The 17921-nt window shown below is 36.6% G+C and overlaps 1 protein-coding gene across 1 annotated transcript in view; it reads left to right on the top strand.

Annotated features, from left to right (window-relative positions):
* RYR3 (ryanodine receptor 3) overlaps positions 1-17921 on the top strand; it is a 326090-nt gene that overhangs the window by 204119 nt on the left and 104050 nt on the right. Inside the window, exons 54-63 of the mRNA XM_060760068.2 lie at positions 2756-2902; positions 4960-5022; positions 6971-7046; positions 7189-7312; positions 7717-7832; positions 10720-10787; positions 11797-11918; positions 13301-13350; positions 15699-15759; positions 16408-16646. Coding sequence (XP_060616051.2) covers positions 2756-2902; positions 4960-5022; positions 6971-7046; positions 7189-7312; positions 7717-7832; positions 10720-10787; positions 11797-11918; positions 13301-13350; positions 15699-15759; positions 16408-16646 — 1066 coding nt within the window. The remainder of the gene's footprint in view (positions 1-2755; positions 2903-4959; positions 5023-6970; positions 7047-7188; positions 7313-7716; positions 7833-10719; positions 10788-11796; positions 11919-13300; positions 13351-15698; positions 15760-16407; positions 16647-17921) is intronic.

Below are 17921 nucleotides of genomic sequence, written 5' to 3'. Positions count from 1 at the left end.
ACACTATGGTCAGCCACTATGGTATTTTAGGAAGGAGATTTTCACTCACATGTACATCAGCTTGTGTATGCAAATTGTCTGTGTCTCAACCATTATTTGTTCATGGACATTAAGAATGTTAGAACTTCTCCCATTTCATTTTCCTTTCAGTTCACCATTAACCCCCACTACTCACTCTACTACTACCTGTCAACTGACACAATGCTCTATGTGTCTGATGAAGTAGTCTGCAGTCCATAAAAGTTTATGCCGGATAAAACTTACTCTTTAAAGTTCTGTATATTACTTTTACTTCATTCTAGTTTTCTCCTTGTTGCTCTCTGTATTTAAAAACCTAATTTGTGGTAGTTACTATGTCTTTATATGTCTATGTTGTGCCTATCTGTCCATTATCAACAGGTAAAACTTTGAGAAAACTTGTGGGGGAAGTGATTCTTAGACTTGTTGACTAGATAGGAGGGGGATAGCTAGCCAGAGCTTTTATCCTTTGTTTTATCATTTGTTTTTTATCCTTTAGATTATGAAAGATCTCTAAGAAGTGTTTTAAAATGATCTTTATTTCTTGTTACAACTGGTCTTTTATCTGGTTTTCATTTAGTACCATTCACAGCATTACTGAATTATATCATTGTAGACATTTCTTATTTCCTGCCATTAGTTGTTTAATTCCTCTTGGCAGCCAGAGGAATTGTGCACATTCATGAGCAGTTACATAATGTCAATACTCAGCGTGTCACAATAAATGCCAAGACTGATAGTGGTATCTAGCATGTGCACACATGTTTCTTTATTTATGGAAAGACCAGCCCTGATGGGAGAACTACTGGCTCTTACATCCACCATTTTTTCTCATTCAGCTGGAATCTGCCTAGTCTTGCAATATTATATAGAGAACAGATGCATTATGAGGAAGTAAAAGGACGGTGAACTAAAACATTGAACTTGGTGCTTCTTTATATACATCTGACTATTTTTTAAAGTATTTTAAAAGTTGCCATCTGTAATGGATAGGTTTCACTGTTGCCTACTAACTGATCAATAGTAGACCAGCAGCCACTTAGGTAGCATTTGGGGAGATGTTTGCTAGACAGTAATGAGAACAGGCCACCAAGTTGTCTTTCCCAAGGCTACCATCAATTCAATGTAGAATTTAGAATTAAAAGCTACAATTTTGTTAAGAAGTTTTTAAAAAGTGTTTCAGAAAGCTGTAATTTAGTTTGAATGGCTTCTACTAACATTATAGGAAAGGAGTGGGGAGCTAAACCTACAATGTGAGTCAAAATATGAGGTTAAGTACCGTCACAACTTCATTAGCTATAACTAAACACATTTGATGTGGCAGTATGTCAGAATATTGACCCATGAATTCCTCCAAAATCTACTGCTGGATTCCAGGGAATGATGGAAATAAAATGGACCTACCACAGTGGGAGTGTGGTAGTTTTCTTGGTCTCTGAATTAGGACAATGCCGAAGGCTGAACACACACATTGCTTAAGAGAACACACATCCCTAACTTTGGACAAAAGAATGCTTGAGTTCTCTACTTTCTTCTGTAAAGGATCAAGCCCAATATCTCATTTTATGATGCAAAACTTGTTAAATATGAATTTCATCCTTACATTAGTATAAGAAAAAATAAACATACCAAAACACGGTGCACATTTATTCTCATATTTGTTGTAAACTCCTTGTCATACAAAAGGAACACAAGAGTTCTTACATGGGATTTAAGGGAAGATTGACTCTTGCAAATGGAATGACGAAGAACGTTTATAATTCTTATATATAAGCCCTGTTGGTCACACCAGGCAGAAGTCTTCCATTCCTAGGCCTGCTTTCCACTGGTTCATCCCTGCAAAGACCAACTAGTGCTGCTGTTTAGTATATTAAGGCTACCTGGAATTCAGCCCAGCCACAGAGACCAGCCAGTCACCTGTTAATGACACCAGTTACCTATCTGTCAGCACAAATAAGGATCTTTAATAGGAATGCAAATAACATCTGAATAATCAGAAGGTATCTTCTGTCCCAAAGGAGTCTTCTTAACTGTTGAGGAACTCCAGTGAGGAGAATCCTAGTCAAAGCCCCTGCTGGACAGGCAGTTGACAATCCTTTCTTACACCACCCTGCTGAAGTGTTTGGGTTTTTACATTTTATTTTATGCAGATATTGTGGCTGGGAAAGTAAGGAGACAAGGTATCTGTGGCGGTGTGATTCCCATTCCCAGCATAACACCTTATTTCTGCAGTAGGAGAGCCAGGGCCTGTTGTGGGTCAAGGGAGGTGACAGTGTCTGGGGTGAGATCATAATAAGATGCCACATCTCTTCCACTCCTTTTGAAGATTAGAAATGTTGCAGCTAGGAGGGGAGGAGGATGAGTGAAGACATGTGAAGATGAAAGGAGAAATTTAAGTCAGGGGAAGTGGGGCAATAGAAAAGTGAAGAAGAATGTGGAATCTTGGACAGCAAGTACATTTTTAAAACTTCATAGATTTTTTTAAAATAGTTTTTCCTTGCAAGCACAAAACTGATGAACACTTAGATTGTTAGCCACTGCTGTTCAACAACTAAGACTGTTATTTAAATTAATCATATCCAGAACAACATATAAGAAATGAAAGATATAATGTTACTGGAAATAAATAATAAAATTAGTTGTTCAGAACCAGGACACTTTTTGACATGAATACAGCTGTCTTCTTTTCAATTTGTTTAGATGAAAAATTATAAGATTTGTGTGAATGTTTTTAAAGGAAAAGGAAATCTACCGATGGCCTGCCAGAGAATCACTTAAAACCATGCTAGCAATGGGATGGAGTATAGAAAGGACCAAAGAAGGTGAATCGATAGTCCAACAACGTGAAAATGAGAAGCTCCGCAGTGTGTCGCAGTCAAGCCAAGTATGACAGAACTTTATTTTAAGACAGAATACATTTTAAGTTCATTTGTTTCTTCAGTAATAACTTTTCTTCCTTATTTAGACTAATTTCCACAGAAAAAGAGGATTTTTGACTCATAAGTATGAATTTTCTGAAATATATTGAAGTCATTGTTGGTACATTCTGAAAAAAAAAATCTTTAAAAATGGGCTGACTTGAAGAAAATGTTGAGCTTAAGTCATCCCGGGGCTATTCATGTCTTAACATGAATATCCCTGTAGAAAAATCTGTCCACTTCTCCCTTTAACCATTTCCCCCCAAATATCCTCCATCCACCATTTTCTTCATGCCATAAGTCTGACATGTACATTCTCAGAATTGTATATCAAAAGCTAAAATGCCCAAGCTTCTGTGTGGCATACTTCCACATACTAACCAAAACTAGAAGTTCTCATTCTATCTAATACTGGAAAACTCAAGAGCCATCATAATGAAAGTTCTGTGTAGCACATATTATCATACTGCCCAAAACTGGAAAACCTTCTCAAAGAGAAGCTGCCAATCCAGAACAAAAGCAGCAGTTAGAAATAAAAATAAGAAAGATCTGGACTTTAGAGAATGCACTTTAGAGAATACTGGATTTGACCAGTATATCTGTAAGATAAGATGATAAAATATGGAGGTGGAGATGACAGACAGAGCAGTCAAAGGGAATGAACTGTGGATGCTGCAATGACAACAGGGATGGTTGCAGAAGCTATCTCTTAGGTAAAAATGCCTTACTGGGATTTTTTGGCTGCCATTCTGCTGTTATTGTGCCTTGTTTAACCCACATCCAGAACAGACACATGCATACATACAACAGGGTCTTGTGATAACATAATGGGTTTGAATTACAGGAAAGGAGATTCCACCAAACATTTCTGACTGTGAGATCTGTTCAGCAGTGGAACTCACTGCCTCTGAGTGTAGTGGAAACTCCTTTCTTGGAGGCTTTTGAACAGAGGCCAGATGGCCATCTGTCAGAGGTACTTTGTGCTTTTTCTGCATGGCAGGAGATTGGGCTAGATGGCCAATGTAGTGTCTTCCAACTCTAGGATTCTATAAATGACACTTATGCCCATTTAAGTCACCAACAGGATTTCAGCCTATAAATTTAACCAAGTAGGACTAGAATCTCTCTTTAGTTAGAATGGGCATTTCCCCAATATTTCTCCAGAATAAGAGCTGCAGTCTTCTTGGCCTCAGAAGAACTACTATTTAAAGCACAGGTTTTTGTGGGGCCAGCTTCTTCCATTTAAAGGAATTCAGCTTGCTTTCCTTAAGAACCTGTTAGATGATGGCACAACAATGAAAAGGATGAAAAGCAGGTAGAATAGCTGCAAACTTTGAACAGCTGAAGAAAAGAGCCGTTCTGCCTCCCTTGTGGGATTGATTCATTTGGTATTATCTATCTAGTGCTGAACCTCTGGTTCAGAATATTGGAACCTAGTGGAAAAGGAAGGCGTCAATTTCCTTCCCTACTACAGAAAAGGCCAAGAAACTCTCTGGAGCCAGAAAACTACAACTAAGAAAAGAGGGAGGGAGATAATATCTTCTGCCTTCTGTATAGTTGTGTTACATTGTTTTCATAACTAAATCCTAATGTACTTCAGAGTAAATAAAATGGAAATACAGAAAAAGGCAAGAGTTTTTAATCAAATGCCTAACTTTAAAATAAATATATTGAAATGACCACATTTCTTTTTCCTGTTACTGCATTTAAAAGTATGTTCTAACAGTTCATCTTATGCGCCTGCATTTTGCAAGTGCATTTAGGTTCCAGCTCAAAGGTACAATACTTTGGTGTTATTCATGGTCAAAACTAACCACAGCATTCTGCTAGTTAACATTGCTAGGTTACTGGAAATTCTTAGTTACCGCCTTAAAGTAAAATCTGGAAGACAAGTACCTATTGTTTCATATTTCATTTATTTAAGATAGAATACATACTTACTTAACTTGAAGTGTTTTATGTCCTTAAAATAACTATGCTGAATTCAAAAACAACAATCAATTCTATTTCTTTTTAACAACAGGGAAATGGATACAGCCCGGCACCACTTGATCTTTCAAATGTTGTACTCTCTAGAGAACTCCAGGTGCGTATTAAATATTTAGAGAAATGCGACATCAAAAAGCCATAAATGTTTAAGTAAGTTCAAGTATGGCTAACAAGCAGGTTTTCTCATGTAACCCCTTGGCAGTTTGCCTTTCTGATTGGAAGTTATGGGTCACACAGGGCTTCATCAGACTAGCGTTATAAAGTGGGCATCCCCACTTTCTTGGTGTCTTCTGCCTCCTGCAGAATTCTGGAAAATGTGCTGTGGTTAGCATGATTTTAAATGATTTATAATTGTCTGGTTTTAAATGATAAATTGCTCATTTTATTTTAATTATTTATTGTTATTGCTATTTATTGCTCTAAGGACCCCCCCCCCCCTCCAGTGGCACAGTGGATTAAAACCTTGTGCCGAAAGGACTGAAGGACAGGTCAGAGGTTCGAATCTGGGGAGAGCACAGATGAGCTCCCTATGTCAGCTCCAGCTCCCCCTGCGGGGACATGGGAGAAGCCTCCCACAAGGATGGTAAAACATCAAAACATCGAGGTGTCCCCTAGGCAATGTCCTTGCAGATGGCCAATTCTCTCACACCAGATACAACTTGCAGTTTCTTAAGTAACTCCTGACATGAAAAAAAATGCTCTGTGTTGATTTTGCTGTATGATGCCCTAGAGTTCTTGGATACATGACAGTATATAAATGTTTAAATCAATGAATACAGAAAATAGTAACATTTTCTAGGAAACTCTAACAGTACATACCGATCATCAATGTTACACTGTTAATTAATAAGGAAGTGTATCACTGATGATCCAACAACTGATTAATATGTTGAAATCATATCAATATATGTACCACATATAGGACAGACCAAAGATTGATTAACAATATCTGCAGATTGATCTTTAGTGCTTCTATCTTAATATCTATAAAAATCAAACATACACAAAAATATAATGCAAAAATCACATTTACAAATGCAATTGTTAGAATCTGTATGATATAAAGCAGAATGAGTTAAAGTCAGTGAAAAACAATAAAAAGAAATAAAAACAAACACAATGTCTTATTTTAATAACTTCATCAGTATTCTCACACTGACAACCTCATTACATTGATGAGGTCCAGCATCATGATTTCCAGTCTCCGTGGTGCTCTGGGTGGCAGTGGGGCACTTCTGGCGCCCTGGCTGTCAACTGATGCTTTCCCATCCTATGTGGGAAAGCATTGCCGCTCCTAACGGAACACAAGACAGCAGTGTCCCACCATGCTACCGCTCCAGTTTGCCCATGGAGCCCCACCAGAAGTCACCCTACGTCATATGATGGGCAGCATGGAGGTCCACGCATGAACCGGGGCAGAAACATCCTAGGATGCTTCTTCCGCCCTATGTGATAAGGTGGAAAGAAGTCTATTTGGTATCATTACTAAGAGGATGAGCAATAACATACTGTACTCTAATCAACGGTAAAAGAACAGATGTCCTTAGTAGTATGCTTGAATTCAGTGCAATTGCACCCCCATGAAAAAACAACTTCACATTTGTCCAGGATAAGATCTTTCCATAACTAAAAGTCCCAATTCTAGTTACTAAAGAAAAGGCACCATAATCGCAGGATACTTTAAACTGACCTCCAGCAAAAGACTCTCCTTTCATTTGGTCACATATTTGGGGGTTCTTATACCCCACCAACACTTTTTAGATAACAAAACAACAAAGAAAAGCAAAATAAAGAGTATTTCATGATGCAGTTATTATCACTAAGATTCTTTCTTTCATTAACTTTTTCAGTGAATGATATTTTGAAAACTATGAACCACCCTGAGTCTCCTTTGGGGTTGAGAAGTGTGGTATACAAATACCACAAGTAATAATAAATAAAATGTTTAATAAATATTTCTGTAAAATGTAATTTATTCATTCATTGTTAGATATATTTTTGTCTTCTGACTTTATACTATTCTTTTTATATTGCTGCTGGTACAGGGAATGGTCGAAATAGTGGCAGAAAACTATCATAACATTTGGGCTAAAAAGAAGAAAATTGAATTAGAAAGTAAAGGTAAGGCTGAAATATTTTGTGCAAAATCTGGAATTTAATAAGGTGAACATCTAAAACTACAGAAAATTTAATAAAATAGACTCAGCATGTGGAAACCATTACTATAGCCATAAATATTAGCACTTCTCTCATCTTACCATAGGTGGTGGTAGTCATCCTTTATTGGTCCCATATGACACTTTAACAGCCAAAGAAAAGGCTCGAGACAGGGAGAAAGCACAAGAACTTTTCCGATTCCTTTTAGTGAATGGTGTTGCTATAACAAGGTAAGTTATGTATGATCATAAAAATAATATTCCTGATTTTTTTTGTTTTTCATTGTTTGATATAAACCCACATCTGATAAATTCTGATGAAATTGGATACATTTTAATGTATTGCATATATGTATTTCATATTTAAGCGTTAATTTCATTAAATCACAGATATTCAAGTTATGTTGTTGAAGTATTGGGGAAACAATCTAAATTAATACCAAATTATTTCCTGTAAAAATATAAATATAAAAACAATTGGGTTTTCCATTCAGAGACTCCAAATATAAAAACAAAACAAAACAGACAATTTGAAAGAAGGTTTCAAAAGGAACATATGTTGTCATAAACTAGCTTGGGAGGAAATAATAAAATGTATAGTAAGATTGCTATTTTAAACTTTTCTGAAAAACTAGGGGCTTGAATGACATGGCACTGGATGCTTCATCCATGGAAAAGAGGTTTGCTTATAAATTTCTGAAGAAGATTCTCAAATATGTTGATTCTGCTCAAGACTTCATTGCACATTTAGGTAAGTTTCTCCAGATTACTAATCAGATAGACAGATGATCTCTTTGCACAACATCACACATTTGCAAAAAATCACGGTGGCCTCACCCAGTCTCCCATTCAATATTGGGAATACAAGCTCCACTGAGGAAGTAGGATAGAAAAGATGAACAGTTTCCAGGAGTCCTCCAGGCCAAGGTCCTTACATGATCTTGATAATACCTAACATAAAGGAGAACAGGCTTTCATTGAGCTAAAGGGCCAAGCTCCTTACATGACCTTAATCCAAGCTTTGATTCAAATTCTGCTTACCTATCTCTGGGACTTACTTCTGAAATGACACTCAGGGCCAAGACCCCTGACTCAGTCAGTACATGCTCCTGAGCAGCTCACTGAGCCAAAGGGTATGATCCAAACAAGACTTGTTATCAACACTAGACAGGTCCTATAGCTAAAGGCCCTGGGAAATGTGACCTTGAGTCTATATGGGAAATTTTAGACTGATTTTAACTTTTATTGTTTATAATATGGAAGCTAGGAGCCCTGGTGACGCAATGGGTTAAACTGTTGTGCCAGCAAGACTGAAGACCGACAGGTTGCAGGTTCGAATCCGGAAAGGGAGTGGATGAGCTCCCTCTGTCAGCTCCGGCTCACCATGCAGAGACATGAGAGAAGCCTCCCACAAGGATAGTATAATATCAAAACATCTGGGCATCCCCTGGACAATGTCCTTGGAGACGGCCAATTCTCTCACACCAGAAGTAACTTGCAGTTTCCCAAGCCACTCCTGGCATGAAAAAAAGTATGGAAGCTGCTATGGAGCAGTCTTGGAACTTTTATTATCTGTTTTCAGTTCATGGTTTTATGTTAATATGTATATTTTTAAAGGTGATGTAAGCCACCTTGGGTCTGCTCTGTAGAAAGACAGCATAGAAATCTCAGAAATAAATAAATAATGTTTTCCTGGAGTGCTACTACAGGTTAGAAATAATGCTACTAGTTGTATCTGCAGGTGGAGAAGATGTCACACAAAACAATCTGGGTCCTCTTTTTGTTGTAGAACACTGCTTCTTAAACTATGGTTCCTGACCCCAAATGAGGTCTCCTTATCTTGGTGTTGGGGTCACAAAAATTGGTCACAGTAAAAAGTTTCTGAACGCCACCCATTTGCACAAATCTGTTCACAACAATATGCAGTGTTTATGGTGAACTCTGCAGAAAATGCTTCAGCATGAAAAGGAAAATCAGCCTGTTTAGCAAGCCTTTCAAGTGCTGATTTATTATCAGTAAGTGTTTTATTTTTATACCTATTTTATATGCCTATGTACCTGGGGTCATATAAAAAATTTCTCAGGTGGAAAGATGTCATGAGTGGAAAAGATAGAGAAACATAGCATACCTTGAGTAACATACTATTGTTGTTCATTCGTTCAGTCATCTCCGACTCTTCGTGACCTCATGGACCAGCCCACACCAGTGCTCCCTGTTGGCCGCCACCACCCCCAGCTCCTTCAAGGTCAGTCCAGTCACTTCAAGGATGCCATCCATCCATCTTGCCCCTAAGGTCCAGCTCTCACATCCATAGGTTACTACAAGGAATACCATGGCTTTGACTAGGCGGATCTTTGTTGCCAGTGTGATGTCTCTACTCTTTACTATTTTATCAAGATTGGACTGCTCTCCTCCCAAGAAGTAAGTGTCACAGTCTGCATCTGCAGTAATCTTTGCACCCAGAAATACAAAGTCTGCATTGGCCTCCACATTTTCTCCATTTTCCAGTTGTCAATCATTCTTGTGATTGACTTGTGAACTAAGCATACTATAGTTATCAGCATTTCAATGGGGGATCCTGTAGGTCACAGAGGATCTTCAGTTCTATAGAGGAGACAGAAATCATGATTTTCTTATACCAAGAATATTTAAAAACACACACAACAACAACAGCAGCAACAACAATAATAATCCAGGAGAAAGCCTCAAGTTTTGAGGAAGTATAGTATCTTGACAGACACTTTTGAACTGTGGTGTTGGAGGAAAATTCTGAGAATGCCTTGGATCGCAAGAAAATCAAACCAGTCTGTACTCCAGGAAATAATGTCCAACTGCTCACTGGAGAGAAGGATATTAGAGGCAAAGATGAAGTACCTGGTCACATAATGAGAAGACAGGAAAGCTTGGGGAAGATAATGATGCTGGAGAAAATGGAAGGGAAAGGGAAGAAGGGTTGACTAATGGCAAGTTGGATGGATGTTATCCTTGAAGTGACTAGCGTGACCTTGAAGAAGCTGTGGGTGGCGAAGGCCAACAGGGAGCTCTGACATGGGCTGGTCCATGTGGTCACAAAGAGTCAGAAGTGACTGAATGAATAAGCAACAACAAATCTTGAAAAATAGCAACTGAACAATGACCTTTCTCAAACCGTTTTCATTTTGCATAAAAGGAACCATATTATTTTAACAGGAGGAATCATATTGTTTTCTGTGCTTAATAATTTTCTAGCACCACAGGGTACTCTGCAGTTCCAATAACACTATGTTAAAAAAATTGAAAAACAAATCTGTTTCTGGTTTGAAAGTGTTATTTCTTATTTAATTGTGTGGTACTTTGAAAGTAGTTGTTATACTTCCACAAACTATGTTGAATTGGTTGAGACAGTATGAGATGTTCATTGAAAAACTAAAGCAAAATGTGCCACAGGGTGTTCACAGTTTAATACACCTTTTTCTTGTTTTTATGATAGAACCAATCAGGAAATGACATTTATTGTCCAGGAACAAACATTATGTTTAATAGTATAATGAATTGGTACTTCTAAAATTTATCTTGCTTGAGATATTTTAAAAACCTTTCACTATTTTCCAAATATATTTTCATTCACCCGTTTTTACCATATCATTGTTTTTCTACAGAAGCCATTGTCACCAGTGGAAAAACGGAAAAATCCCCACATGACCAAGAAATCAAATTTTTTGCCAAAGTAAGTAGCATAAACTATTTTAAATTTTAGTAATGCAAGGTGTCATATGCATTCTGGTTGAGAGGTATGCATGTAATGAAGTATTTGATTCCCATCACAGGTTTGAGAAGAAATCAGTAGCAGAAATCAAACATTCCAACATAAGATATGGAGAATCAGTTTTTGAAAATATTTCTATAGTGTTGTATATAAAAAAAATTATGGAGAAAGTTCTGTATAAACTCATGTATCACTTGATCTCATAAGCCCTCATAAACCTAAGCCTATGCCTTTTCCCCCTTGCCCACTTCTTTCAACAATAGCAATAGTCCAGATCTTTGGTGAGGAAATGAGCTTTTCTAGATCTAGCAGTAAATGTTGGAGAATTGCATTTTACTCACAAAATGTATAGGTGGTATATACTTCAACAGTTCACAGAAATAAAACTGGGACATGTGTGACCAAGTAATGTAAGAGTGTGGTCAAGATGGGAAAAAAATATTATTGAGGAAGTGTATTTATTTACTTACTTACTTACTGCCCTTGTACCCTGCTTTTCTACCCCCAAAGGGGAGTCATGGCGGCCTTACAAAGACAACAATTTGATTTCACATATATACATACATATCGATACATAAACAAAGCATTAAAATTCAAAACAATTAAAACATCAACATTCACATAAAGTTCACATAAGCCAAAGGTTGTATCAATATGCTTTTGTGTGATCTAAAGAAGGGCAGGACTCCATCCCCTCCTATCCCCACCACACCAAATTAATTGAGTGCATGTTGCTTTTGCACTTTGAACTCAATTTGCAGCTATTGAAGTAAGCTGAAGACAAAGAGGGACCGTGGGAAGAGGAGGAAAACCAGCCATTTTAAAAACATCTAAAAAAGTGGGATAACAGAGAATTAATAGAAACTCTCTCTGTCAAATTAGGATAGTTGGAGAGTATAAACCTGCCCCTATTTATGCGTCATGGTGATACTTATATTTTATATAAATTGTTTTCATCTCTTTTCCCTAGGTTCTGCTACCATTACTTGACCAGTATTTTACCAATCATTGCCTGTACTTTCTTTCTTCTCCAACCAAACCTCTCAGCAGTAGTGGATATGCTTCAAATAAAGAAAAGGAAATGGTAGCAAGGTATGTAGCAAGGGAAGGTACATTACATAATATTGTAAATTTAGTAATTAAGGTAGCATAAAAATATTTTAACAGATAAGATAAAATTCACTAAGTATGAGTATGAGTTAACTGCTCCGAGCCTATTGTTAACTGCTCTGAGTCGCCCTTGGGCTGAGAGGGGCGGTATATAAATGTAGTAAATAAATAAATAAATAAATAGTCATTGAACTGAATTTCAGATTCAATTCCTTGTTTAACTTAGTTCAATCATTCTTTGTGGAAAATGATTTCTGAATCAAACCTAAGCCTATGCACAATAGGGACATTAAATGAGAATACAGCAGTTTCAAAGATATAACACTGCCTCATATCTTCAGAATTATTATTTTAGCATAGCAAGATAAATGCATTTGTTTTTGCTATAGCATCATTTGGCAGACATTCATACTATTGGTAGTGTAGGAACTAACATTTAGCTTTAACTTTCAGTTGAGGGCTAGAACTTCATATCCATCCTATTATGTCCTTGCACAACATACTAAAAAAGGACTTCCTTTGAGGTTTCTTTCTGGTCGTGAAAAGGAGAGCAAACCGATCTATCCAGAATAAGATTCACACTAAAACCTTGGAATGTTTTTCTGTCCTGTGTTTAGTTCTAGGGTGTTTTTCTAATTAGTTAATTTTTTTTTAGTTATGGAAGCCTGTAAAACTGTGAGGATTCCTCCTCCCAGTAGAGGTTTCAGAACTTTCTGTAAGTCTTGCCTTTTAAAAATGGATTGGAAGAGACGGGCATCAAGAGGTGTCCTCCTTTTCATGATAAGAAAGAACCTTTATGAGTCTGCTTCCTTTCATCTTTATTAACGTCTGTGTTCTATTTGGATGCTAAATATGAAAAGAGTTAAACAATAGCTCCTAGTGTTATTCCTCTTAACTTTATTTAATAGAGTTTAAATAAATGCTTTATTTGACAGAGCAAAACTTTGAAAAAATATATTTTTTTTAACTAGGGATGGAAAAAAATTCAAAAACATTGGCAAATGGCAAAAAGACATGTTTTTGAGTGTGAAGAAACCCTGACAAGAATAATTCTGGACTGATGAGAATCTTCACAGTTCAGCACCTATTCTACAAAAAAAATCAAATTGGTTATTTAAGCACAAGAAACAGTATTTTCTATATGAAAAAAATATTTCAATGCAGAAGCATTTATTCCTGTTCAGAAAATGTTTTCTTTTCAGAAAAAACTAATATTAAATTAATGATTCATTTTATCAAACTATATTTAATAACGCTGTTTTACAAACTACCATTTCTACAACTGTTCCTTGCTATTATGCCATCTAAACAAATATTTACTCTCTGTATTTTTCTCTACTATTTTGTATTCTTCTCTGTTATAGCCTTTTCTGCAAACTTGCTGCTCTTGTTAGACATAGGATTTCACTTTTTGGTAAGTTAGGAAAGAATTTGCTAAAGTTATAAACACCAACTATTTTATTACTTTGAATTTATATAGACTATCTGAGAAAATGGGCACAGATGTCCCTTTTTCTGTCCTTTCCTCTTCTGCTTCCTGCATGGGCTTTCTTTGGCACCCTTTTGTAGAATTTTCTACCAATCCAATTCCCTGTTTCAATAATAACTTTTATCTTGTTATATTATCTGTAATATGTCATTGTGGTCCCCATGACTCATATATATGGGTGTTTTGAGACTGCATAGGACTTACAGAACTCAGCAAAGCATTTTGACAGGACCCTCACCCCCTCCAGTGTGCACATCCAAACATAACCCCCACAGCTTCCTTCAGGTCCTTTTCATGCATTCCAGAAGCAACTAAGTTGGGAGCTTCAGTTATAACTCTGTTTGGGACAAAGTTTCTTTCAACATCTCTTTTGATTTGCTTCCATCTATTGTTTTGATCTTTCTTCAAAATGTTTCTTTTTTTAAAAAAAGAAAGAATAGAAAGTACTCTGTTATTATTCATTTGCCTCTATCAATAGCATTAGAGATGCTTTGACATTGAGGGTTTCCTTCAAGAAACGTGACTAGTACAGGAATAGGACATTGGTGCTTGAAATACAGACATCATCAGAAAGTGTAGGCATTGCAAGGCTTTTACTATGCTATAGTCTTTTCCTCTAGACAAATCTACTAAGACTTTGAACATTGTTAGATCATCTTGGGCAGATTTCTTTTTTGGTAGATGCTACTGATGCCAGTCAATAGCCTTATGATAGTAGAGGTTTGGATTCAAAATTGACTGCAGTTGATTCCAGTATGATCCTAGTTGTATGTACAGATGGTGCATCCCACACTCAGTACATCTTCCATACAGAAATAATCACACCTAAACAAGGATTGAAAAAAGAGGTGAGCCAAAGAAGAAAGAAGTTAAGGCAACCAAATCACCTAATTTTTCACCTGCATCTGTGGTAGGCATCCTCAGAGGTTGTGAGGTCACAACCTCTGAGTATGCCTGCTACAGATGCAGGTGGAACATCAGGAGAACATGCTTCTAGAACATGGCCATACAGCCTGAAAAACCTACAACAACCCAACTCTTGTTTTGCTCCATTTGCTTCCAGCCTTTGTTACCTGACTTTCTGACCCAATTCTAGATCTAGTATATAGATATCACTCTCTGTTTAATGGCATGTAGGACCAAATGTACACCAACTTAGCAAAGCAAGTCCTAGATATTCTTCAGGCACCTAAAAGCTTCCAACAAGATATTCCTATAATGTAAAATGAGAATGTTCTACATCTTTTACGGAACAACAATACTCTTGTAGAGACTGTTACTGTTCATAAACTTCTACTTTTCCTAATACATTTTATACTCAGTTCCATATAACTTTATATAGTGATGGTATATGGACTTTCAGGTACATCAGAAGGTATGCTTTAAAGAAGCAATGTTGACATTAGTTCCAGACTGGCATACATTCCTGCTACTAATGAGTATAGCTTTTTAATATTCCATAAGTGTGAGTCACAGAGATCATGAAGAAGAATAGGCTGCTTACTTCTAGGTGTAGTTCTTTGAGTGATCATCTGTGAACTCACACAACCCCTTTTCTCCCCTCAACTATGTTATGTCCTCTGCAGTATGCCATAAGAAACTGAGGGGAAAGATGGGGGTGCATTTGGACATGTGCATGAGAGTGGGTGCGGCTCCCATCAAAACACTTCCATAAGATCTGTTGAGAATCAACTCTGCACAGGTTCAGAACAACCCATATGCATTAATTCACAGATGACCACTTGAAAAACCAGTTACGGGTAAGCAGCCTGTTCCTATTTCACTAAATTAAAGAAGCTTCCATGTCACAAGCTATATTGCAGCATTTATAAAAATGATTTCTGACTTTTCTCTCAGTGTCAGAGGAGGCCCAGAATTGAGAAAGATCAAGATTAAGCTCCTGTTTCCTTCTCTTAATCAGGTGCTTTGAATCACTTGTGAGGTTGGAGAAGTCTAAAGAGATTAAAATGAATCTTCCATTCTGTACATTTAACCTTGGACACTCTAAATAATATTTACATCCTTGGTGCTTTCCAATTTTTAAGAATTGAAAGGTATTCATAAAAGGCAAGCAGAAGTGATTGTTTATGAAGCCGAGTTTGCAAGGCGACTATGGCCATAATATCTATATGAAACAGTAAAAACAAGGGGAAAAATTAGGTAGTAAGATGAAAGATGATAGCTCTTCATCAAGTATTATTTACTGGACAATTTATTCTTTACATGTCCTTGTTTTAAAATGGCAACACATTATTTTCCCCAATTTTTAATAGGTAATGATGCTACTACAATGGTTAGCTGCCTACATATCTTGGCTCAGTCATTAGATACAAGGTAAGTTTTCAAATTTGTTACTGTATTCCAGTCTTCCCTTTAAATAATATTCTGTTAATATGACAGACAAGTGGATTTTACATTGCCTTCTGAAATTTCTGCCATACACACAGAAAATTTGAAATGGCCATTGCCTTTTCACCTGATGCAAGAAAATGATCTATGAAGGTTGTAGCTTCTGATAGAGTTATTATAGCAAAATAAATCTGACCCTAAGAAGTTTCCTTTTCCTGTTTATAGAGTATGGATGAACAATTAGTTATGTAAGCCTCCATTTGTGCTCAGATGTGGTATAACCCAAATGCATGTTTATCATGGTAATGAGTATTAAGTTCTAACCTACCACCACTTTTTCTGAGCTTTTGGGTGTCATGTTGTAAATGCTTTATTGGCATAAACATCTAAAGTTGTCAGCAACAGCAGCTTTGCAAAATCTGGGCATAATTTTAATAAATCCAGAAATGATAAGTGTAAAAAGAGCATTCCACATTTTAATGAAGGTAAATGATTTCCTATTTATGCAATTATTGCTGTAATTAACATAATTGTCTATATACCCCAAACAGACATTAGTTGAATAAGAATAGATTTTTTTTCCTGTCTAGCCATTTTGCTCTCCAAATGATATTTTTAAAAATCATCTTGTAGAACCGTCATGAAATCTGGCTCAGAACTGGTTAAAGCTGGGTTATGTGCCTTCTTTGAAAATGCAGCTGAAGATCTTGAGAAGACATCAGAAAATCTTAAACTTGGAAAATTTACCCATTCCCGAACACAAATTAAAGGAGTTTCTCAGAATATCAACTACACAACAGTTGCACTCTTGCCTATTTTGACATCTATTTTTGAGCATGTTGCACAGCATCATTTTGGCACTGATTTACTTTGTAAGTTCTTTTATTTGTATTTTTTATTTCATCAGATTGTTTCTATTGTGGTTAGAAAATTCAAAGATTCTTCTCATCCTGAAAGGGGTCAGATAATTAGATGTGCCACCTCCCTCCTGTCCTTTAGAAGACAACTGAAGACGTGGCTCTGAGGCCAGGCGTTTGATTAGAGGCCAAGGACAATAAGAAAAGGAAATTTGGATTTTGCGACATGGATTCTCCCAGCTTGGTTTTTGGTTTTACTGGCACATTAATTTAATTAATTGTTAAATTTACTGATGAAGGTGTATAATGTTTTTAAAATGATTTTATTGTTAATTGTAATTTTATGGTATTTATGCTGCCAGCCTCTTCTGATGATGCTTATGTGAGGCCGCTCTGAGTCCCCCTTGTGGGGAGAAGGGCGGGATAGAAATATTCAAAATATAAATAAATAAATAAATAAATAAATACAGTAATTAGATTATTCCCAGCATGCCAGAGTCCACAAAGTCCAAAATGATTTTTCATTCATATTTTTGAGTTTTAAAATTCACTTCAGTTTTAAAATTTCCTGCCTTGCTGCCTGAATGTAATTTTTGCCTTTACCACTGAAATTAGTTGATTTAGTTAGACACTCAAGTCTTTTGAGGAGAAGATTGATTCTGTAGAAGCATCTCCTCAGATTGAAAAGATAAGAAAAAAAAGTGTGGATGATGTGGGCAGAGAACTGGCATTACAGACTGCTCCCCAAAAGATTACAATGATGAAAATGAAAATATTAATTGTTTGAAGATCAGCAAACCTCTGAGGTGAATAATGACAGGATATTATTAGAATATCACAATGAGTGAACATGTCTGATGGTTGCCCTCAAGACTCTTTGAAAAAACCGAAATCACAAACTTTTTTAAAAAGGCTTGAGGACAACCATAGGAAAGAGGTCTATGTTGGGAAAGATTTTTTCAAAGCTTAAATGGGGGGAAAATGAAAAAATGTGTTCTCGAACCTAGTAGCAATAAGCAGAGAATTCACCTAATGTTTCTTTGGTCCACCATGTTGGGAAGGAATGTTCCACAGCAAGGGCCAAGACTAAATCATGCTGGGTTTCAAACAACAGGAGTAGAAAGATGCTGGAACGCAAGCATGTTATTTAACAGAAAGGACACTTGTAAAGCACCAATTGGCAGAACGGAGCAAGTCTTCCTTCCTGACTTTTCTGAGAATATTGATAACTGAAAATCAAGTGCCACTAAATGCATCAGCACAAGTCAAGCTTTGTGCTTTCAATTCAGT

The sequence above is a fragment of the Anolis sagrei genome, chromosome 1 (genome assembly GCF_037176765.1).
Source record: "Anolis sagrei isolate rAnoSag1 chromosome 1, rAnoSag1.mat, whole genome shotgun sequence".
Classification (NCBI taxonomy): Eukaryota; Metazoa; Chordata; class Lepidosauria; order Squamata; family Dactyloidae; genus Anolis; species Anolis sagrei.
Note: the sequence above shows the minus strand (reverse complement) of the source record. Positions and strands in the feature narration are given on the sequence as shown.